This window comes from Ochotona curzoniae, unplaced genomic scaffold, assembly GCF_017591425.1.
Source record: "Ochotona curzoniae isolate NIBS_2020 unplaced genomic scaffold, NIBS_Ocur_1.0 scaffold_4505, whole genome shotgun sequence".
Taxonomy (NCBI): Eukaryota; Metazoa; Chordata; class Mammalia; order Lagomorpha; family Ochotonidae; genus Ochotona; species Ochotona curzoniae.
In genome coordinates, this window is record NW_024467118.1 from 54,550,630 (window position 1) to 54,576,545 (window position 25,916).

Sequence of the window (25,916 nt, forward strand, 5' to 3'; positions counted from 1 at the left end):
TACTATACATCTCCTTACATGAAAAGCCACAAACAATACAGAATCAAAAACAGGAAGAAAAAAAACACCAACATGCTACTGAATGACTAATGTGTCACTGAAGAAATGAAAGAAAATCAAGAGCCTTCTTGAAGAAAATGATGATACTATATGATCTATGAGTCATTGAAGTATTAATCAGAAGAAAGTGTTTTGTAGAGATGAAACTAACAAAGAAAATCAAAATCCATGAGATATAATTTCTGCTTATCTTTATTGATGAGGTATCTCCTGTAGGCAACAAATTGATGGGGTTTGTTTTTAATCCAGTCTACTAATCTATGACATTTGGTTGTTGAGTTTAGGCCATACATTCAAGGTTAATATGAATACATGATAATTTGGTTCTGTCATTTAAGTGATGGGCTGTTCATTGATTTAGTCTTCTGTTATTATACTGAGATATTCTTCACATTTGCCTTTGGTTTTGGTGGATGTTATTCCTTTGTCAAGAGAACATCTTTAAGTATCATTTGTAGGATGGTTTGGAAGAGGCAAATTCTTTTAACTTCTTTACTGTGGAAGAATTTTATTTTCAAAGACTAAGGAAAGTTTTGCTGGACACGTTATCCTGGGCCAACAATTTCTGCTTTTAAAATTTAGAATATGTCGCTCCATTCTCTACTTGCTGTAGAGTTTCCTGTGAGAGATCAGTATGTTTAATTGGCATTCCTTTATATGTCAGTTGATTTTTTTTTCATGTGCACATTTAAGGATCTTTTCTGTATGTTCGATTGAAGAGAGCTTGATTATCATGTGTCGTGCTGAAGATCGCTTTTATTAACCCTGTTGGATGTTCGGAGTTCTGTGACCCTCATGGATGTTGTTTCCCAAATCTTTCTCTAAATTAGGGAAGTTTCCCCTTATTTCATCGAATGCACCTTTAATTCCAGCTTCTCTTTCTGCAACTTCTGGGACTCCCATAACTCTTACAATTGGCCTCTTAATAGTGTCTTTCAATACTTGAATATGTTTTTTGGCCAGATCCAACTCTGCTTCCAGCTTTTTGTTTGTTTCTCCCTGATGACAGGCAATATCTTCCAATTCTGAGATTCTTTCTTTTGCCTCGTTCATTCTATTTTGGAAACTCCACTGTGCTTTTAATTTGCTCCACCGCATTCTTCATTTCTAATGTATCCGCTTTCATTTGATTCATTTCCAGAGTGACATATTCCTTAAATTCCTTAAATACCTGCTTTATCTGCTTTTTGTTGTTAAGAAGCTTTAAAACAAGTGTTTTGGATTGTATATCTCCCATTTTCAATGTCAACCTCAGTTGATTTAGAGATTGGCATAAGGTTTTGCGCCTTTGCATGGCAGTCTTTAGTAATATTCATTGTGCCTTTGTCTCTTCTTTTGCTCTTGGTCATTATACTTCTGGTTATTAGAATCTTCTCCTTGGGGCGGGTTTCTAAGCTCTGTCACCCACAGGTCTACAGTTCAAAGCCACCAACAATGTTCCAGGATTCCCTTTCCTTCAAATCCTTGAAAATATTTGTTAATTTTTGCCTTATTTATAATATTTAGTTTTACTGGCATTAGATGATAGCTGCATGTGGCTTTGTGCATATTTGCTAGTAGTAATGTTGGACATTTGTTTGGTGATTTTGAGAAATATGTTTGGATCTTGACTTTTAAATGTAATACTTTTATTGCTAAATTATTTACATTCTTTATATATCCTAAATATTAACCCTTGATCTGATATTTTGCATGCAAATATTATCTCCCATTTTGTAGGTTGCTTCTTTACTCATTATTCCCTTTGCTGTGTAAAACTCAAATGAAATTTCATTTATTTTTCCTGCATTTATGTCCTGTACATTAGGGTCTATTATAGAAAAGCCTTATTCCAGTGTGCTGAAATGTTTTCCCTCTTTTGCGCTAATAGCCTCAAAGTTTCAGGTCTCACATATAGACATGAAATCATTTTATTTTATTGTTCCATAGCCTCTTGGATTTTCCTCCCTCCCCCACAAATCCCCATGTCAATACTGATTTTCGCCATATCATTACAATAGTATAGTCCTTCACAATCATTTGTAAGTCCATCATTTGGTATTTCAGTATATCCTGAGGTGATAGGAATGGGCAATGGCAAAGAGCCTGCCATTATATGGTCAAGATAGTCAACAGTTTCATTGAGAGTCCATCTTTGATTTGGAAGTAGAGATGCGTGCTGCATTGTATCTTCACATTTGTATGTGACAGTCTCTACTACGCAGTTATTATATATCACCTTAAATGAAAAGCCATTAAACAAAATCAAAAACAGGAAAATAATGGGAAATTTACAACAACAAAGTTAAAAAAAAATGCTACTGCTTGACCACTGTGTCACTGAAGAGATCAGAAAGAAAAATCTAATCTTTCTTAAGCAAACAATACTATTTTGTGACATGTGTGAGGAAATTAGTAACAAAAACTAAAATTTTTTGAATGAATGAGAATAAAAACAATAATACCAATCCCTTTCAGATGTAGCTAAACCAGCATTAAAAGGGCTGGACCTTGTATTTTGCATGAAAATTGCCTGATTTCAGAGGAAATATATGATGTTTTTTTTGGGGGGATTGAGTTGTTCCACTGAGTATAATGCTGTCTAGTTGGGACCATTTGGATGCAAATAGTATATTTTCTTTGTCTTCAATGGCTGAGTATTATTCAATGGAATAAATGTACCACTGTTTCTTTAACCACTCCTCTTTGCATGGACATCTGGGTTATTTCTGTGATCTTAATAGTTCCTGAGAAAGTATTGACATGCACAACCAATTCATGCTAAAAACATTAAGCAAATAGGCATTGAAAGAACATTCTGTAACACAATAAAAATAATATATAAAAAGCCCAATGCTAAAATCATACTAAACTGGGAAGTTTGGAAGCTTTTCCATTAAGGCCTGGGACTAAACTTTCTCCATTGCTATTCGACATTATATTTGAAGTCATTGCTAGAACTATTAAGGAAGAAAAACAAAGGATTTAAATTGTAGCTGAGAAATTGAAATTGTCCCTGTTTGTAAATTACATGATCCTCTTAATAGAACCAAAAGATTCATTCAAGAGACCATGGTAACTCATAAGACACTTTGGAAGGATAGCAGGTACATTATTTGCCAATTAATGAGCACAAATTGATGGGATTAATATACGAAAATAACTCCATAGCTGAACAGGAAATTTTAAGTACAATCCCATTTAAAATAGCACAGAGGAACCTTAAATATATTGGAATTAACTTAATTAAATATGTGGAAGACCTCTATGAGGAAAACTAGAAAACATTAAAATGGAAGTAGATATTAAAAGATGGGGAAACCTCATATGTTGCTAGATCATCAAATGTCCATATTCCCAGAAGTCAATGCAATCACAACCAAAACCCCAACAACAGTGTTCTCAGATTTAGAAAAGAAGATATAAAAGTTCATCTGGAAACATAAGAGACCACAAATAGCCAATGCCATCCTGAAAAATAAATATCAAGCTGTAGGAATCACAATTCCAGACATCAAGTCAGACTACAGGGTAGTTGTCATCAAAATAATCTGCAACTGGTGCAGAGATGAGAAGATTGATGGAACAGAATATAAACCCAAAAGGGAGCCCATACATACACAGCTAACTAATCTTCAACAAGAGAACTGAAATAATCTAGAGGAAAAGTCTAGTCTCTTCAACAAATTCTGTTGGGACAATTGGATAGCAGCCTGCAGAGGTCAGAAGCAAGACCCCCACCTGATACCTTATAAAAAAAATCAGCTCTTGGGCCCGGCACAAGAGCCTAGTGGCTAAGGCCCTGGTCTTGCACACAGTGGAATCCTATATGGGCAACAGTTCTAATCCCTGCAGCCCCACTTTCCATCCAGCTCCCTGCATATGGCCTAAGAAAGCAACTGAGGATGGCCTAAAGCCTTGCAACTGTGTGAGAGACCCAGAAGAGGCTGTGGGCTCCTGACTTTGGATCGGCTCAACTCTGGTCATATTGGCCACTTGGGGAGTGAATCAACTGACAAAAGATCTTCCTCTGTCTCTCCTCCTCTCTCTATATTCTGACTTTACAATAATAACAACAACAAAAAAATGACTACTAAATTAAAAATCAAAGTAGGTCTAAATGGATCAAGGAACTAAATCTGTACCCAGAAACCAATAACCTATTAGAAGAAATATAAGCACTCTGCAAGATAGAGGAATTGGGAAATACTTCTTAGAAAAGTTAACAAAAGCACAGGCAGACAAAGCCAAAATAAACAAATCAGAATATATCAACTTAAAAGCTGCTTCTGCACAGCAAAGAAGATAATCGACAAAGTGAAAAAGTAACCAAAGGAAAGGGAGAAAATGTTTGCATACTACACAACTGGTAGGGGACTAATATCCAAAGAGCTTCAGAAACTCGATGACAGCAAACAACCAACCCTGTGAAGAAATGGGCAAAGGACATGAATTGACATTTTTCAAATGGTTAATAGACACATGGAAAAGATAATGCTCAGGCTCCCTAGCTGTCAGGGAAATACAAATGAAAACCACATTTCCACCTAATTCCAGTGAGATTGGCCTATATTCAGATCTCTGCTATCAACACCTGCTGGCATGGATGTGGTTTGGTGGGAGTGTAAGCTAGTACAACCACTAGGGAGTCAGGTTGGAAAGTGTTAGAAGAACTGAAAATTAACCTGCTGAATGACCCAACTACCCTATTCCTGGGAATATATCCAAAGAAATGAAATCTACATATGAGAAAGGGATCTGTAATCCTATATTACAGCAGCACAATCTATAATAGCAAAACTTTGAGCTCATTTTTGTAAATTGTTGACAATGGCAATCTAGTTCTGTTCTACATGTGTATATGCAGTTTCCTAGAGTCATTTATTAAAAATACTGTACTGCTCCAATGCATGTTCTTATGAGCAGACAATTTGGGTGTGTGGGTTTACTTTTGGGATTCCTATTCTGTTCTGTTAGTCCATAGATTTATTTTTAACCCAACATTATGCTATATTCCCTTTGTAATATGTATAAATCAGGTAGAGTAACACAGGAATGATGTGCTCTTTTTTAGTCAAGATAAGTGTCACTATTCAAGTTTTCTGTGATTCCACAATTTTTTTTCTTCTGGTTCTGTGAAATATTGAATTGAGATTTTTAAAATTACATGTTAAGCCGAAGAGAATAGATTTCAAATATCTCATAGGTACAACTGTATTTTATAGGCTTACCATGGACTATCACTGTGAATAATATGAAAAGTTTATGACCTTAATTCTTCTGATCCTTGTGTGAAAAAAATAAGTTCTATTTCTTTCAGTCATCTTCAGTTGCTTTCATTAGTTAAAGTTTTCATTGTAGACACAGTTCATTTCTTTGGTTAAACTTATTCCCAAGAATTTAATTTTTTAGCAATCAGAGATGAGCTTTTTCTTTCTTTTTCAAGTGATTAACTGTTAGTGTATAAGAATGCTATTGATTTTTATACATTGTATTCTGAAAAATGTGCCACATTTGTATATTAGTGCTAACAGGTTTCTGTTGCCGTCTCTAGAGTTTTTCTGTGTATCAGATCATATTATCTATGCCCAGTGGCAGCCTGACTTCCTCCTTTACAATGTATTTCCTTTATTTTCTTCTCTTGATTAGTTGCTTTAGATAACACCTTCCTATGCTACCTGACTGAAGATGGACATTTCTCCTGTTCATGACTTTGAGTTTTTGGCTGCTGTATAAAGCAGTGATTACAATGAAGTATGTGCCTTACATTTCTATTTCTGTTTTTGGTCAGAGATTTTACAGTGAAAGATTGATTTTTATTGTTATCTTTATGTATGGAGATAATTATGTTTTTGTTGGTCTTCACTCTGTTGAAGTGGTATATTACAAGTATTGAAATGATGATGTTGAAACATCCGTGTATCACTTGGATTAGAGAAACATAATTATGGCAAATAATTTTTACAATAGAATTTGATTTCTGGTGTTTTTTTTTAAATCTACATTCAGTGTTTAAAAATTTGCAGAGACTCCAGATGTCATTTTTGCCTTGAGAAGATTACTCTTATGTTCCCTAATAATAGTTGAGTCAAGTTGGAAGATGATACTGGGATTCACATATGAGTCTTTTGCACCTATTGCGTCTCTGCTGTATAATCCTCTATGGTTCCCAAATAGCCCTTGCATAGAACCTCCTTTCCTTAGCTGTAGTAAAATCTAATTTTCATTTTCCATCAGTTTGTAACCTCAGAGTCATCTAAAAATCCTCACGGTCTCTCAGTTGAGCTTAACAGTCTCTGTAGAGGTAATATAATGGCAGAGGTAGCTTCAGAAAATCTTTTGCGAAGTCCAGGTTTGCCTTTTTTTAGCTCCCCATTTTTAGGAATATTAGACCATTTATTCCTCTCCACTTTGACAGGCCAGGGATGGAATGTTTGTCTCTGTAGGATCAGGGGTTCACAGAGAGCATTACTCCCTCCTCTCCTATGTACTCAAACAAGTTTCTGAGCATCAGCCTCCTAGAGAGAGCCAATTAAGTTGGTGAGTTCTTTAAAAGAAAAACAAGTCAGTAGAGGTTGAAAGTGAGCATATTTTTATTACATTATTGATATAAGATAGAAATTCAATATATCTCACAATACAATGCTTAGTAATGTTTCCCACCCTATCCTGCCTCCCACCCACATTCTTCATCCACTGTAAAATTTTTATTTATACTTGAAAGGCAAATTTACAGAGAGAAAGGGGAATATAGAGAGTGATCTTTCATCCACTGGTTCACTCTACAAGTAATATTCCATTAAGTATTATGCTTTTTTGAACTTTTCTAAATGCAAATGCACCTCAACTTAAATGTTTGAAAAGCAGCTATTATAAACAGCAACTTTCAAAAGCTTGATTTCAAGTTCCCATTGAGAAGATACCTTTTGTAGTTTTTCAGTAGGTAGAAACTAACAGATGCACATCATTTATCATGACCTAGGAGGTTGCATATAATTATTGTTGCTTACTAACAAGTGTTTTGTGATGATCTGTGATGATTTAATTGTGTGCTGTAGAAGAAAGTGTGCAGCACAAGTGTTAAAAAAAGTGCTTTCCTGGAGCTGACAGAATGCTTAAAATGTTCTGTTAGAAAAAAAATTAAATCAGGTTTTAGAGTTCTCAAACTCAATATTACACTGAAGTTACCTGATTTCTAGCTGAGTGAAATAATTTCTGTAGTATTGAAGCTGACTCTCATGTTTTAGCATCAGTCTTTTTTTGTAGTTTTTTTTAATTGCATTTCATTTCATGACATTGTTTCATAGGCTCTGAGGTTCCTCCAACTCCTCCCCATGTCCTCCCCATGGTGGATTACTCCACCTTATTGCAGTATTACAGTTCAAATCCAGTCATGCTTCTTTCATTGCAAACATATACCATGCATAGAAACCAGCGTCTTGTTGTCTAGATCAATTCAACAGTTTCTTGGGGAGACCATCTCTGGTCAAAAGCAGAATATCGTCCCAACCAATTAAAAGCCATAACACAGCATCAACAACAATTTACACCATTATGGAGTTAATTGACATGGTATTGAATGATTGATATGTTGGAAAATGCAAGTTCTTAACCACATCCTGTGACTACTTCCTGACATTTCAATTTTAGTTTATATACAACCGGCTTCTATCCACCTTAAAATGGCTATAGGTACTATTCAGCTGTCTTGCATGTATTTTCATTTTTGTATTTAGCAGTTTATTGTATTGAAGCATAATTTTTACTGAACTTGGCAGATTTCAGGATAGTCCAAACTGGCTTATATGTCAACAGTTCAGGCACAGAACACTGTTGGGAGGGGTGTGCAGAGAAATCTCCAATACCCTAGTGAGGAGTAACTTATTTCTGTGTCCTACCTAGTAAGGTATATGTGAGTCCCCGCTGGCCGTTTCCTGTCTGGTTCTAAGCTTTCCTTGTTGTTCTCTATCTATACTAACTTGTTTTGTTTTGTTTTGTTTTGTTTTGGAGCGGGGGAGGGCTCTGGGACAAACCTGATGGTCATTGCAGGAGAGACTGGGGATCCAAAGTTGGAAATAAGTAAGGACCAGAGAAAGTTCCTCTCCCTAGTCCCGAAGGGAGTTTCCTGTTCTGTTTCTGCAGACCACTCAGGGCTCCTGGCTGTGGTTCTGATGACATTGGATCCTGCAAGGAAGGATTTGGGTCTCTTCTATCCCATGTGGGGAGATTAAACTGGGAGTGGATGACCTCAGAATTCTTGGCCTCCAAAGGCACTCCAGTTCCCCTTGGTCTCCCTGGCAATAGGAATGTAGTCCTTGGTGCCTGTACTGATAGTCCTTGGTGAGGATCTGGGAGTCTCCAGGGTTGGGATACAAGCCTCTTCCTGTCCACCTGCTCCACTCTGGGGTCCCCCCCTGCTCTGTGCATATGACCTCCTGTTAAGGGGTTGTCAGGGTCACTCTTGATTCCCCCTGTATGTCTTTGTAGTTTTACTATTGTCTAATGCTGATTAGAGTCTGTTGTATGTAAGTTTACCTGTTACATTCTTGATAGGTTATACTTCATGTCTTTCTCACACATTCTAGGGAGATGGAAGATGTCTCTGCTCTCCCGCACCATTACTGAGAAGCGTAGGGTGTTCGGTTTTACAATTCTTTGATGTAGTTCATGAGCAGTCTGACTCACATTGATTGTTGGTTCATTGATTATCACATCTTACAGTGTGTGATACAGGGTGTTAGAGGTTGAAAAAATATTACAATTTATAAGCACTATTTTTCAGATTGACATTTCATCTTAAACTGAGGCAAACATGTGGTATCTAACCTTTTGGGATTGGCTCATTTCCCTTAGGCCACAAAGTATTTCTTTTTTTTTTTTTTAATAGTGGAGTAAATGTACCATAGCTTTCTTATCCAGTCTTCTGTTGATGGCCATTTCGACTGCTTCCAAGCTTTTGCAATTATTGATTTTGCTGCTATGAACGTAGGGGTGCATGTAGGTTTCTCATGTAACAGGTTTTTTGGGTATATTCCTAGGAGTGCTGTTGCTGGATCATATGCTATGCAGATTTTCAGTTGTTTGAGTGTTCTCCATACTGATTTCCATAAAGGCTGCACCAAACTGCTTTCCCAGCAGCAGTGGGGAGGGGTTCCCTTTTCCCCACATCATTGCCAGCAAGTGTTGGTGGTGTTTCTTTGTATGTGAGCCTTTCTTACTTGCATTAGGTAGTACCTCATTGATGGATTTCCCTTATTGCCAGGGAACTTGAGCATTTTTTCATATGTTTGTTTGCCATTTTGTTTTGTTTCTTTGTGAAACATCTGCCCATTTTCTGTGCCCATTTCTTGAGTGGTTTGTGTGTTTTGGTTGTTTTGGAGATCTTTGTATATTCTGGAGATTATCCCCCTATCACCTATGTAGTGTGCAAGGATATCGTCCCATTCTGTGGTTTGCTTTTTTACTTTTTTGATTGTTTCCCTTGCTGTACAGAAGCTTCTTTGTTTGATGAAGTTCCATTTATTTATTTTGGACTTGATTGCTATTGCTTTTGGTGTTCTTTTTAGGAAGTCAGGGCCTACACCTAAATCTTGCAGGGTGTTTCCAACATTTTCTTCTAAAAGTTTGAAGGTTTCTGAATGTGGGTTTAGGTCTTTTATCCATTTAGATTTGATCTTAGTGTATGGTGAAAGATGTGGGTCTATCTTCTTGTTTCTGCAGGCTGTTAACCAGTTGTCCCAACAGCATTTATTGAAGAGACCTTCCCATTTGCATGGATTGTCTTCTGTTTTTTCTTGTAAGATTGTTTGGCTGTATCTGCATTGGTTCCCTTCTGTTGTTTCTATTCTGCTTCATTGATCCTCCTCTCTTTCTCTGTGTCAGTACCAGGCTGTTTTGATGTAGTATCAATCTTAACCTGACTTGTGAAAACCTGGCTAAAAGCTGATGAGCTGTTGACTCTACAGAAATATCTTTAAAATGACAGATATATTGGTGACCATCTTCAACTACACTGTTGCTGTAAGATATTTTATGCACATTTATAGCATCAAGATTTGAATTCTCCAATTTGCTTTTTTTTTTTATTCCTAACATTTTATTATGTGACACAGTTCCATAGGTACTGGGATTCCTCCTTCCCCTCCAATAGCCCTCCCCCCATGGTGGATTCTTCCACCTTGTTGCATAACCACAGTTCAAGTTCAGTTGAGATTCCTTCATTGTAAGCATACACCAAGCATAGAGTCTAAAATCTTATCGTCCAGATAAGTTCAACGGTTTCTTGGGGAGACATTCTCTGGACTGAAGGCAGAACCGACAGAGTAAAATCCCGATCAATCAGAAGCCCCAACATAACATCAGGAACAGTATACAATGTTATGGTACTAATTGACATAGTATTGAGTAAACAATATATTGTAAATAATGCAAGTTCTTAACCACATCCTGTGACTACTTCATTGACATTTCAACAATTGAGGTGTGTAACAGTTTTTTGGAGGGGTGTGCAGAGAAATCTTCGGTAGCTTGGTGAGGAGTACTTGCTCTGTGTCCTACCTAGTAGGTATGTGTGAGTCCATACTGACCAAGCTTTCCTTGTTGTTCTGTTTATCTATTCTAATTTGTGTGTGTGTGTCTGTGTTTGGGGGGGGGGCAACCCTGATAGTCATTGCAGAGAGTTAATACTTATCTGAAAATACATTTTGTTATTGCTTTGTAAGAAAGTTTCCAAAAATATCGTTGAAAATGAGCACTGGAGATGCTCTTTTTGGATGCACATTTTAATGAGTTTCAATTTAACTTTTAACAAATATTAAAGGGTTCATTACATTTCAATAAAGATGTCTCAAAAACCTATACAATAACATTGCTTCAAAGAGAAGGGTAGATGGAGCAGAGATAGAAATGAAGATTTCTATAAAGAAATCTGTAGCTGGATTGGACGTTGAGAACTGTCAAAATTGGGGATCTACAGCCAAGTCTTCATTTTCTAATATTGTTAGTTATATAATCCGTCTACGGCCATACCACCCTGAATGTGCCCGATCTCGTCTAATATTGTTAGTTATATAATCCACCCTAGTTAAGGATGCAGTTTTTGGGAAGATGACTTTCTGCTGATAAATGTTTTTGGTTCATGGTACTCTAAACAGCTGAAGCAAATTCCTCATTGAAATAAGACTCAGTGGCTCATCTGGTGGCATGCTCCTTATGGTCCTTGTGACATGTCAGGAAAAGGTAATTGTGTTTGCCCATTTTCTGTCATATTTCCAAGGAAGCTCAATAAGTTCTTGGAGCCTAGCTTCTGATCAATACTAACAAGGATTCATGACTTCTTCATTGTGAATCTACAATTCAAACTGAATCTACAAAAAGCTTCTTACAAAGTGACACTCTACAATGTATCAATATTAGATAAATGACACATGCCTTATTCTATGTGTATTGCTTTAACAAGTGCCAGGCACTTTAAAATCAACAAGTAAATGAAACTTGATTTTCTACAGTTTTGGAATCTTGAAAAGCCAAGATCATGGCAAAAGTAGACAAGGTCACCTTTTGTTGGCTTTTCCCTGTTGCTAAGATGGAAGAGCAAAATAGCATCCTTTAGAGGGAAGACTTGCTGTGTGGAAAATCATTTTTGTGTATAAAATGAATAGACTTCACATATTTTGTGATACAGATCAAAAAGCATAAGAACTCATCCCTTTCCACTTCCTCTCTTCCTTTCCTGTCTTCCCCCTTATTGTTTTCAATAATTATTATTACGGCATATTTTCCTTTCTCTTCACAGTCAAAAGCTTAATGATGCAGTAGGTAAAAATATATTAGAGGAGAAATACAAAGATACTCTGCTGCTACTCAGGAGTAAAAAACAGGCTGTAAAGAGAAATGAATTAAATTCAAGATTGTTAATAGAGATTACTTTATTGGTGTTCTTTGTGTTGCCATAGATTAGAGAAAATATAAAATATTTATGTTTGGGTATGATTTATTTCACTAAGCATAGTGTTTCCAACAGGATCCATATTGTAAGTGGCTTTTTAATGGCTGAATAGCATTCCATAGTGTGTATGAACCATATTTTCTTTACCTAGTTATGAGTTGATGGGCATTTGGGTTAATACCATATGTCAGCAGCTGTGAAATTGCTGTTATAATGGTCTTACATCTCCTCGCAAGGGAGGAGTTTTACTGTCCTGCATTTAATGCTACCATTTGGGCCACCATTGAGTTTCAACATCTGAATTTCAGAGGAGACACATTCAGACGAAACTACGTGAGACTATTTGTTGATGCATAAAAGCATTATTATTGTAATGGTGATAAGGTTTGGTGTAGGTTATACTGATTTTCAGTGCTAATCTTTCTGAAAACAAGCAGTGCATATATTTATAATAATTCATGAGATGAAAGCTAACCTTTGAATAGCATCTTAATGACAGTTAAACCTTTTGAAGATATCCACATGAATAAAACACTACTTCAAGTCACTCCATAAAGAACTCCAGTAAATGGGTCAAGCTAATATTGAGAGAAGGTCATGGTGCCCAGATAGGTGAATTAGATTCTGTTACCTTACATTATTTTGTAAATGTCATACTTAACAGAAAATCCAGTATTTATTTTCTTTTCAGATGTTGAAGTGTCTGAGAACTTAGTGAATCAGGAAGCTTTAGTGACAGATAAGAATAAATCGTTTTTCTACTGCTCCTATAGAAGAGAAGCCATAGTATTTCAAGTTCTCAGAAATTGTTAATGGAACTGATGCATGAGTGGAAGAATAGAGTTGGTTATATGTACACTGAAAATTTATAAAACATGAGAGAAAATATGTACTAATAAGTTCAATGAAGTTGGGATAGAAGCATAACTTAGTATTTTAAGGACAGTCTTATGTATTCAAATGGGTTTTAGATTAAATGAATTTATTTCATATATGAAATGAATAAAATGTAAAATGTAGAATACAAGAAAAATACTTAGTTTAAGAGTGAAGTTTTAAAAATTAAGCATGTGGTGGAAGGAACAGTAGATATAACATTTGCTGTCTGTCCTCTTCTGTTGCTATTTATCAAATTTTCTTTAAAATTAACATTGAAATGGAAACTTAATCTATTTTATAAATCTTTTATTTTTATTGTAACAGTTCATAAGTGGCATTAGGCCTTTTCCTAGCATTAAGTTGAGACAATTTCATAACAGTTCTTTCAAGCAAGCATTTGAAAATTTTGATGCTTAGAAAGCTCATAGACAGTGTATATTTAAAAATGCCATGCAGTGTTAATCATTTTTACAGATTTTTTTTACAAAGAATTTTTACAAATTCTAATTCCACTTTCCCATGAATATTTTTAAATATAGCTAAATATATGAATATTGCTATATGAGATTTAGTCAAGAATATCTTTGGAAAAAAATATACAAATCACATGCCATATTATGGAGGAATCTTTAAAAGTTCATGAAAAAAAATGTACCTACACTTAACTCCATCTTTCCTGAGTATAGTAAGGTTATCATTCTTAGCTTTTTGAATTCAGAATTCCTTTCCAAAGTTAGAGAATTTTGATTTTGCACTTGACTTACTGTCTTACCTGGGTGGTCCTCAGAGCTCCTTATATCTGGGACTCCTCTCTCCACCGGTCTGTTGAAATCCAAGGAGTTATTTTTCTGATTTTTCTCCTATTTATTAACATCTTTTGATCATGGTCATTGACTTATTGCCATTTGTTATCCTTTGAGTATATTGACTTAACAGCTCAATGATAATCTTCTAGTACTACTTGTTACTACCTAATCAGAAATCATCAATCATTGGAGAAGTGTCGGTTTTTTTGCATCTGAAGCATGCTGCATTACTGTGCTTTTCTGGCATTCCTTCAAAGTATATTTCTCAATTTGAGTTTCTTACATTGAATTCAATTCTGTTACCAGTTAGGAATGCTATTGCAAATACCACATTAGAGCCAGAAAAGAATTACAGTTTCAATAAATCAGAGGTCATTTTCATTTCTGAACATACAACATAAGAATATTTCTGTAAAGCAACAGTATCACAGTAAAAAACTTAAATAAGAAAATAATAAAACTGTATTATTTTCTTAATGAAATAAGCTTCCATTGCTCCTTTGAATTCTTATTTATTTCTTTGTTATTTATTCATTTATTTTAATCAGTTGGTTCTCTATGAGACATTTCCAGTTCCAGTTCCTGTACTTGCTTTAAAAAATTGCCTCTTTAATTCTCACACCAAGTTCAATTCAGCCAGAATCAATTACTTTCTCCTTCCATTACTTTAACAAATATGTTTCTCTCTTTCTTACTCACACCCCTCAATTCAAATCTCTGATTTTCCAAGCAAGGACCAAATTACTGTAAGTTTCACGGACAGTCTCTTAGGCTGCTATTGGGAATAGAACTGGGACTGAGACCCAGGCACTCTCTTATGGAATATGACTCATAAGAGGCAACTTTCCTCTGTGCCAATGTCGTCCCTCTTTTATTCTCTTACCAGCTATGAACTAATTGCCTTTATTGAGTTACCAGTAACTCTCAGTTTTTATACATTTTCTTCATCTCATGGACATTATTTGTGCACTTATTTCTCCTCCTACCCCTAGAATGCTGTTTTCTAAAACACCACACACATGTTTACTAGTAGTTTGAATATCTGAACAGCTTATTTATTAATGCTGGCTAATCCTTCATTATTATTTTAAATTATTGTTTATGTGTAACGTATAGAATCATTTATATACTTGTGAAATGGATGTGTTATTGCTGCAAATGAAGTTTGTAAAATCATTAGGTAGGCTAGTGACATATACAATAAATAGTTGAATGATGCATGAAGAAACTAAAATATTTATGCATTAGGTAAATATTAGGCTCTTGCACAACTGAGGCAAACACCAGGTCCATTGTAAACCACTTTCCTATTCATTTTAAATAGAGTCCTCTACATGCATGCAATGTGCTGCAATCATTTATGAAGTAGATTTAATCTTTTATTTTCCTTAAATCACTGATTTGAGCTCATTGTTTTCTCAACTTAGCCCTAAGAAAAGTGTGGCCAGATATTCATTCTCTGCGTAACTGAAAGTGAACTATATTTCATTGCTTGTAGGATGGTATGGGAAATCTGAGAGTCACCAAGAAGGGAATCCGACTGGAAGGTATATCTGAGTTTCTACTTCCATTGTATGTGAAAGAAATTCATTCCAGAAAGGTATGTGATCCTGGCTTTGGCTTACCGTAAGGAATAATTTAGAAGTTACATTTTTAGCTTGAAATAGAGGACAGAGTTCCCTTGTCATCTCAAAATGTAGTTTCTTTAGCTAAGCACCTGTTTGAAGAAATGAAAATATGTAGCAATAGAAAAATCTTGGAGTTTAGTTTAAAACTTACAAAACAGAGGATAAATTACAGTGTTACTTTTTATTAGCCTATAAAAATATCTGTTTCAATTGAAAGTTAGAAACGCAATGATAGGTTTTTCAAAAGGGGTATTTACTAAAGTTGGAGTGATTTTTGCCAAGAATGTTGATTTTAAATGAATGATTTCAATTCAATACATATCTAACTTTTCCTCTTCATTGGACACAATGATTATTTTAGAGATTTAATACATTTCTTGGTACACATTTTTTGAAACGAACTACAATTTATATCCTTCAAGTATGTGTGAGTGTGTGTGTGTTGTTGTGTTTGCTGTTTAGTATGCTAAAGTTTAAAATTGAAGCTCAGTAATTGTTCATTTTGGTTCGTATTGTATTTGTAAGATAGCAAATACTTCAGGAATATAAAGCCTTACCAGACTACTATTCTCCTGGGAGATGTCTGTCTATGGAGTAAATTTGTCTATATGGAAATACATCTTATCAACAAGGAAATGGAAAGTTTGCAGTAAAGCTGCAGGAAAATACTAATCTTAATAGATATTCTTTTATACCAAAGTAGTTATTAATATTTTTAATATAATGCCATATCAAATGTGCTTTGTACTAATTCATAATTTGAGTAATTTGTTTCAAAGCAATTTTTTGTTAGTGTCAAAGTGAAAACAGAACAAAATGCTGTTTTTCATGACACTTTTACATAGGAAACTGTATTATCTTTAATTGCTTAATAGGTGAACTGGCATAGCTTCATTAATGCTACTTTAACTGCATTCTGAGTAATGGGAATTTAGTTTTGATGCCATTTTTTCAAATTTTAGTAAGGTAGATAACATAAAGACACATGTAATTGAATTTTCAAGCTGAATAAATTTAGGATAAAAAAAGTAGTATTTGTAACTTGTTTCATGAAAATAAAAATAACTAGCAAGTTTATGTATATCAGTATTCCCTTGTTTGGGAGTCACCACTCTTCACAGTAACATGCTTTGTCTTCAGAGCTGTAGACAACTTAATTTTTGGGAAAGCATAAATTTATAGTTGAAAATCAAGAAATTGCTTATCCCAGGAAGAATGTGAGAATAACTGTAAAAATAAGCTTTTTTGAAATGCATCTTAGTAAGAAGTCCAAAGATAACAAGGATGTTTATTATGACAGCCATTTAGACTAATTAGTAATAACTGCTCCAGGGCCCACAATTTAAGAAACATTTTGAAACCCTGTGTCAGCAAGAGGGTCACCAAGTTTGTTTCTCTAACGGAGACATTAGTGAGACCACAGCAACAAGTATAAACTTAGATTCTTCTAAGAAACAGAGATGTATTTGATTCCAGCCATTCCAAAGAACATAGACTTCTAATTTTGTTAGTGTAAAGTTGTGGCAAATGGGGTTCTTAACATTCATTGAGTGAGGTGAGGGCAGACATTAGTTCAAATTCATAAGCATTTCAAAAGTGCACTATATTGATTGGAAGGTATAAGGTCCTTTCCATGCCCCCAGCCCTGTTAGTTTTCCTCCCTCTGTCTCCTCTTACTATCAGTTACCAGGATCCTGAGAGTAAGGAAGCATGATGAGTCTTGGCAGGTGAGAACTTAAAGAAGTAGACCTGGTTTGAAGTAGGAGAATAAGGTTCACTATCCTTTCAAAAGCTTATTTACATAAACAATGATGCATGTTCAAAATAAGAAAAAAAATAGTTTAGACTTTATTTGAAGGAGTGACACAAGGAGAAAGAGGACAGAGTTGGACACTGAATTAAAAATGAAGGTGGGACTTTTTTCCATGTGCATGGTTCTGAGTTGCAGGTGTCCCAAACTTAACTTGCTGAACCACACATGGAAGCAGGACTCACACTGCAGTTTCATTTGCTTCTCAATGCATGAACCTGTTCACTTGCAGAAAAACTAGACACATTTTTTTCTGCATCTTAATCTTTTCATTATTAAAATGAGTTTGGTTGAAACTTAGCAAGATGCTTAATGCTTAGGTTAAAAACATGTTTCAGTGGTACTATTAGGAGTAAGTTTTTTCATTGATCCATTTCAGTGGTTTCATGGACTTGAACTTTTTAATGATAAAAATCTGTCAGGCAAGACTATTCAAATCAAACTTAACAGTTCAGTTCAGTTCAATTAAAGACTATGGGTAGTTTTTCAATGTGCATTTCCCCCTCTGTTCATGCCAGTCTGCTGCAATCTTCCTATTTCACCAGTCTTTTATTCTGCTGCATGAATTTTTTTTAAAAAGTTAAATTACTTTCTGCTGTGAAAGTATTGCATCATATACATAGAAAGGTAGCAACAGAGGTTTATAAGCAGCAGGCAATGCACAGTTGCCCAAAAACACGCACCTGCCCAAATCTGACCTAATCTAGTACCTCTATTCTAAAAGGCAATAAATAATAAATGCTCATACCAGGTCAAGTAATCTACACGTACTTGAGTCTATCTATAGCAATGACTCTCTTTTTGGAAAATGTGTCCTTTCTAAATGGGCAATCAAAATTGTACAGAAGCAGTATTGTTGTATTTGTGTTTACTTCAAAACTCATCACCGGTCCACATTTTGTTATGGATACTCTTATTGTTCAGCTCATTATTGAACTCATTCCTCGCTTACCTACATGTCTTTCTTAATTAGTTTTGTTTGTAAGTTTTAATTACTGAAATTCATTGATCTTACAATATTTGATCATGTACTTTATTCTTTTCAGAGATGCTATTTTATTCCTTCTTACTATGTCTTTCTCTATTAAATCCTAATGTTGAATGTTGACATAAAAAGTGCTAAGACAGTCTGGTATTACTCACCTGTGGATGGCATAGTATTCTGCTTGGATTCCTAGTGTATTTTTGCCATTTTGCTTCTTTCAGGAAAATTTTCTCTATTGTATTGCTGAAAATCTTTTAACTTCGTTTCTTGAGTTCTTTAGAAAAAGCAACATTTCTGTTGTTGGGTGATTTTGTTCTCATAACTACCATAATTTCTCTAAGTAGTTTAAGTCTTTATATATTTCTGTAAATAGAAGAAATTGTTATCTAGGGTTTTCTTTCATTTTTGTTGTTCTTCCCCATATGAGTGTTGCCTTTGTACTGGTAACTTCATGTATTTTACTCGCAGTGCTGTTTTTATTCTCAGATATTTACTGAAGTCTCAATTTTTGCAGGACTTCCTTTGCATATTACAGAACACATTCAAACTATTTTTCTTCTTTGAAAAGCTCAGAGAGATTTCTTAAAATTTTTGTTCCTTTAATAATTGCATGTCTCTTACAAAGCACATGGTAATTTTTAAGGCTCGTGTGAATAGCTTTTCTTTCATTTTTCCAATTGGACATAGTATAGAAAAGTGAACTGTTTTTGGTCTTGTGAGTACAACCTGACCATATCCTTCATTTTGTTGTTATATTTCAAATTTTTTTTTGTGGCTCACCAAGCACTCATTCTGTTTATTAATTGTATCTAGCTTTGAGTATGTAAGAGAGTTCCAGAGCCTAGCTTCTATTTTCCTCTTGGCTGTGTTGCCTAGCAGTTGTCTCAGAAATGTACTTAGCCTTTGCACTAGTTGCATCATTTGCACCATGAGCCTTAAAGTGGATCTTCATATAACACAGACAACAGAGTTATTGCTGTCAGTGCAGGAGATAAAAGCAGAAAAACCATTTCTACAATGCTTAACTCACAGAGTAATGTTTGTTATTTTATTGAATGCCAAAAATTACACCAAATAGCCTCTGTATTTGAGTTCATTTAGTTGTCACTCTCTGATGGGTATTATCATGCATAGTGTTTTTACGCCTCTTCCAAACCTGTTCTACAAATGATACTCAGATATTCTCTTGAAAGAGAAAAGGAAAAGCAACTACCACACCAAAGGCAAATGTAGAGAGCATCCCAGTTAACGGCCACCAGAAAATTAAATCAAACAATAACTCATTGCTAAAATGATAGGACCAAACACCCACCTTAAACTCATCAATTAAATGCCATAGATTAGAGGACTGGATGACATACATATGTGTATATGTATAAATATATATAAGATATAATTTATATATAATATATAATTTATAATATATAATATATGTATAATATATAATATATGTATATATGTATGTATATTATACATGTATGTGTGTATATATGTTATACATATATATATATATATATATGTCTGTTGCTTACAGGAGACACATCTCACCAACAAAGATTAGTGGAAACTGAAAGTGAAAGGGTAGAAAAATATATTCCAAGCTAATGGTAAGGAAGAATGAGGGAGTATAACCATTTTTATATCAGATAATAGAGACTTTGATGTAAAAACATTAAAAGAGATAAGAACACCATATAATGATGAAAGGATCCATTCAGCTAAAAGAGATCAGCATAATGTGTATGTGCCAGATAACAAGGCATCTTGCTACATGAAACGAATATTAATGTATTTAAAGCAAGAATTAGACTCCAATACAATCATAGTGGGGAACTTTAACACCCCTTTAAATGTCAATGGACAGATCAATGATACTGAAACACAACAAACAGAATTCACCCAGACACCAGATCAAATGGATTTAGTTGATATCTACCGAATCTTTCATCCTACAGAGAATACATATTTTTCATCAGTTACATGGAACCTTCTCTGGAATTGACCATTTATAGGCCACAAAATAAGCCTCAGCAAAGCTTTAAAAATTGAAATGATACCATGCATTTTCTCAGATCATCATGCAGTGAAACTAGGGACCAATAAGTCAAAACACCCAAGAAGACATACAAACACATGGAGACTGAATAATAAACAGATAAATGAGTAATGAGTTGAAGAATCAAAGGGGACATTAAAAAAAACTGCTTGAAACAAATGAAGGCATCAACACATTATATTAACACTTATGGGACACAAACATGACAGTGTTAAGAAGAAAGTTCATCTCAGTCAATGCTTATCTTAAGAAATTAGAAGAGCACCAATTAATGAAGTAACCTTACAGCTGAACAAGCTAGAAAAACAACAGCAAAGTGATTCCAAGGTTAGTAGGAAGAAGGAAATCACATACTTTGAAATAATAAAATGCTTTTTAGAACATGTTGTTTTTTGAGAAAAAACCTTATCTGTTGATGCATTGTCCAAATCATGCTTCCATCAGAGACCGGCACAAGGAATGCAATGTGACTATTTAAGTAGTGCCTGGAACCCCAGTTCCTATGCCATTGTCAGTGCCTGTGAAGGTCTGCACTGATGGGATGCCAGAGTCCAGAATCATATCGGAACTGAATCCGTAAACTCTGAGAGAGGATATGAGTATGTTTTCTGCTAGGGTAAATGCCATTCCCCCAAATGCTTTTAATGTTCAGCTAAGTTGTGTGCTCACTAATGTAAGCACCAGAGTCACCCAAGCACCCAGTGAGCGCAGTTCAAAATTATTTATCATGACATTTTCTACATTACACAACGTATAATAATTCTACTTTAGTCATTTCTGCCATATATGCATGGAAATATTATCTTCATTTGCATTTAAGAATTCAGTTACTCCAAATCAAGTGACCTAATGTGTATGGAACCCAAATGACTGGAACCTGGATTTCCAATGCTGATTTAATTGCTTTTCAACAATTCATTGCCCTATATTAATTAATTTGTTTACATATTTTCAGGAATTCTGTATTTATATTACATGTGTGAAATGATGAACTGATTCTTGATAATAAGCTTAGGATAGTTTGAGCGCATGGGATTTTATGTAGTGACATCATGATAGAAAATCCTCACTCAACTGAAATCTTTGAAACCACTAAATATATAAGTGTAGATGAACTTGGCTGTAGATGTCAAGTTTTTCATAGATTCCAAAAAAAAAGGAGACTTTGAAAAGGAGATTCCAGAAATTTATAGGAAATTCTTCCTAGAGATTAGTGTGTGTGTTGCTGGTCCTGCCTCTCACACACTATAAAAGCTTCATAAAACAAACAAACAAACAAAACCCTGCCAGTCTCATCACTTCTAACTTAGCTGCCTTAGCAAACAAATAATTTTTAAAAATGTGTGCAAATTCTATGTCAGTTTCAAGCATCTACACACAAACATTTTTTCCAAAGAAGATGTCAACAAAACAGATGTGGAATTTAAGTGAAGCATACACACACTTGAAATGCCATTTTGTGCAGTATCTGATTTGCTTGTATATAACAATTTAATGTGGAGAGACTGGTTATATTAAACAGAGTGGAATTAATACTCTTGTCAAGGTGATTTATGCAGATGTAATTGGCATATAATGCAAAATGCATTTATGCATATGCAGCCTTGGTATATGTTTATGCATAACTAATTATTATGACTTAATAAATTAATTTTGAAACCCTAGAAAGTGCTTGAAGACCAGTTTAAGAATACTGCAGAATTGGGTAGCAGATGAAGTCACATATTTAAAAATTTGTGACACCATAGTGACAAGATATTTTCTCTCAAATTTTGTCCACAAAGAGGCATCAGGAAAATTTGTGGAAGAGTGGAATAAAATGATACATTTGATAAGCATGCAAAAAATTATCAAAAGTTCATAGAAAAAAGCATTAATGAAAAATACTGTGTTAAAAAGTAGTTGCAACAAAATGAAATTTTCTTGTAACTTCATGTTTTTCATCAGGTTTTTTGGAATATTCTATGCAAAGGTTTTTGAATCAAAAAATACTAAATACTTTATATAAACTTCAAGGAACAAAGTGAAATATTTAAATTTCATAGCGTAGCAATTTTATTTATTGCAGTCACTAACTACCACCAAGTGCTATAGATAACAGGGACTCTGAAAATTTTAAGTATAAATCAAACAATATGCGTGCATGCAGAAAAATGCATACCCCTCTTCAAATGTTACTTTTGCTAATAGATGAATAGTTTTTGTGTTCAAAAATATAAATTAAATTTTCACAAAAACACTCTGCTATCATAGTAGACAAATTGAATTGCTTGTATTGAACAATGACCTCATTACTTCTGTTTCCTTCAGAAAATTTTTTATCAAGATGAATACTTTTGTAAATTGGATCAATCAATAAATTCATATTTTCTAAAACTAATAGTCACATCAGGTTTATTCATTAAGAAACAAACTACATGCCACTAAAATATTTGAAAAGAATGGAGTATCGAGCTTTTGATTTGGCTTGGCTTATTATGGCACTTACATATAATTACTTATCAACTTATCACTTTGAACTTTGTCAGTGGTATGCATCAAAAATAACAGAAAATGGCTACAGCATAAGGGAATTTGAGTTGTAAGATTAAGCTGACTTATGTTTTTAATGAATATAGGGAAATGATGACACTCAATAAAATTGCTGTTAATATTTTGTTAGAAGTCAGGCCTGGAAAGGGAACAGAAAAATGTTACGAGAGAATTTGACTTAAAATACATCCTATACAGTAAATTTATGGTAACAGATAAGCTTGCATGCCTACATATGAGACATTTTGTGAAATGATTTAGGCCTGAAGCTAAAGTCTATTAACCTTGGCATTAAATAAATATGAAAGAGACATGCTTTGTTCAAGAAACAGTGAGTAGACCACTCTGTTTTTAAAGAATCCTGGAAGCAACAGTCTGAAGTTCTGATAAGCACCACTTCACCACGTTCCAAGGTCTCCAGGGCATGCACAGTGTGAATGCTCTTTCCCAGATTGTCCAGTTTCAGATACACTCCTTCCTGAGTCCCATCTACTTGAGAAGGACTCTGATTTTCTTCCCTCTCATCTTCTCTCTTTTTCTCCCTTCCCTTCCACTCCTCCCTATTTTACTTTTTTAATTTACTGTTTTCCAGGATATGCTACTGTAGGTATAAAGATTCCTCTTTCCCCATCCACTTCTTTCTTTGCCTTTTTCCTTCCCCTTACTTGCCCCAATATTGTAAAAGTATAGTCCCTTTATGTAATTTACAGGTTTAACTTTCTGGTATTTTGATGTATCTTACGTGGTAAACATAAGCAGATGCAGTTAAGCTAGTATCATAAGGGTATATCGATACGTTTGACGGGGAACCATACATTTGTTCAGGAGCAGAAGTTCATACTGTATGATGAGTTTACTACCCACTGCGCTGGTCTCTCTTGTATGGTTTGCATAAATGTTCCTTAAGTGTTTGCTATCTTAGAAAAAACTTATGACATTTTTCCTTTTGGGACTGGTTTACTTCACTGAGCATAATGGTTTCCAGTTAGGACATTTTGATTTTGTTGTGGATGCTAACTTTTCATTTTGTTGTTGTTGTTGTTGTTGTTATGGCTCAGTGTTCCATAGGTTGCTTTCTCAATTGTAGGTTTCATTTAATTTGGATGGGCTGACTGGGTCATGCGGCATATCAATTCCCAATTGTCTGAGACTCTTCTATACTGACGTTCATAGTTGTTATATTAGATCACACTCCCACCAACAATGAATTGGGGAGCCTTTTTCCCCACATTCTTGCTAGCACTTGTTCATTTCTGTATATAAGCCATTCAGTGGAATTAGTTGAATTGTGTTTTTTTTTTTTCTTTTCCCTAATGGAGAACCTGAATAATTCCATTTATGACACAAAAATATCCATCAATCTCACTATGATATATTGCTGAGTTTTTTTTTTTAAAGATCTGTTTTGCTTTTATTGGAAAGCAATATATACAGAGAAGAGGAGACAGAGAGGATCTTCTGTTGATTCGCTCACTGAGTAGCCCGAATTGTTGGTGCTCTGCCAATCTTAAGCCAGGAGCCAGGAGCTTCTTCAAGGTCTCCCATGTGGGTCCAGGGTCCCAAGTTTTTGGGCCATCCTCCTCTGCTCTCCTAGCCCACAGGCAGATAACTGGATGACAAATGGGGCTGCCCCTGTTAGAACTGGCACCCATTTGGGATCCTGGCATGTACAAGGTGAGGACTTTAGCTGCTAGGCTACTGCACTGGGCCCTTTGAAACATTGCTTGGTAAGGGAAAAAAACAGTTGAAAGAGGCAGTTTTGCTATAAGAAAAGAACAAAACAGGTTGAGAATATATTAAAATTAAAAGTAAAAAATGGTCAATGTAAAAAAAATGTATATCTGATGAGGTGAGGCTGTGGAAGGGAGTATTTGCATAATTCTTTTCCCAGTTTTCTTAACTTTAAGTTGGTCTTAACTGATTAGTTATTTACCAGACATGTTTCAGCATGAGACTCTCAATCTAGCTTCTCAAACATGGAGCAGTCCCTGAGCTACAGTGACAATATATAGACAGCATGGCTTTTAGCAATGTCAGATATTTTTTTACCCTGAAAATAATTTTTGTATTGAAATATTTCAAATACTAGCTTCAAAATACCCAAAGTGCCATGGTTTGAATAAATGTGCTAGCATGTATCTGTGCATAACACATTTGATGAGCAAAGATAGAAAGGAGTACAAAAACAATTTAGAAAGCAGCCGAGAGATTCAAGAGTTCAGGATTTAAATACTAAGGATTTTGTTATTTATCTTCAAGGAACAAAAACTCTGCAATATCTGATCAACCTCCTTTTGCTTGGTTTGCTACATTTCAAATTAGCCAGACATGGTCCCTTACAAATATCAAGCAGGTGTTTCATCACTTGAGAAATTCTTTGTATTTTCCCAGTATTCAGGGACACTAAGACTCACAGTGTTAAGTAGTCTTTTAAAAAATTTCAGGCATGGTGTGGTAAAACATATTAAGCTGCATGGTGAAACTACATAATCATGGAGTGTGTTCAAATGTGAAAATATTATCTTCTACATTCCACTAATTATAATTATTAATTAAAATACCGTTATTGGTTGGAGGGATGCTTTTAAAATGTTTAAATGTGAAATTGTGTTCCTGAAACAAGAGAAAAATAAATAAGCAGCATGTTGAAATATATTAAAAGGTCAGGGACGCAGATACCCTCCCTGGTCAATAGTGTCTGTGGTGTGCCTGGTATTCTTACAGTGATGCTTGAAATGGATTATTTTAGCCAATACATCTACCATCACCATGGTTTCCTTTCTGTGTTTCTATAAAGCTATCTATTCAAATTTTATCACAATAAATTTCCGCTTCACTGTCAAGGCTCATCATGTGTAGTAGTCATGATTTTGCCTGTCCCTGTGTTTTTACCGTATTTCCCCTAATCTAATTTTGATTTGCATGACCAGAATAGTTGGACGGTGTTGTATCGTTTTTATGCAATAGCAGCCGAAAACCACATTGAATTGGCATTCTCTAAAGAATCAGAATTCATTTGAACAATACATTTCTGAAAAAAAAATAAGTAATCTTTATCCCAAGCTAACATATCAAGATCCACAGAATTTCAAGGCTTAAGAAAAATAATTGCATTAGTATAACTTTGGTTTTATTAACTTTAGCATGGTACTATTTGCAATATTTTTTTTATCATAAGTGAGGCCATATATGTTTCTCTGGACCCACTGACTTTTTTAAAATTTAAGAAGTTTA

At 34.8% G+C, this 25,916-nt stretch overlaps 1 protein-coding gene across 3 annotated transcripts in view; it reads left to right on the forward strand.

The window, feature by feature from the left end:
* SGCZ (sarcoglycan zeta) overlaps window positions 1-25,916 on the forward strand; it is a 336,717-nt gene that overhangs the window by 165,394 nt on the left and 145,407 nt on the right. For 2 of the 3 annotated variants that reach the window (XM_040966026.1, XM_040966028.1), the window contains exon 2: window positions 15,170-15,271. The exons of the other annotated variant lie outside the window; for it this stretch is intronic. In XM_040966026.1, coding sequence (XP_040821960.1) covers window positions 15,170-15,271 — 102 coding nt within the window. The remainder of the gene's footprint in view (window positions 1-15,169; window positions 15,272-25,916) is intronic. 3 annotated transcript variants of the gene reach the window in all.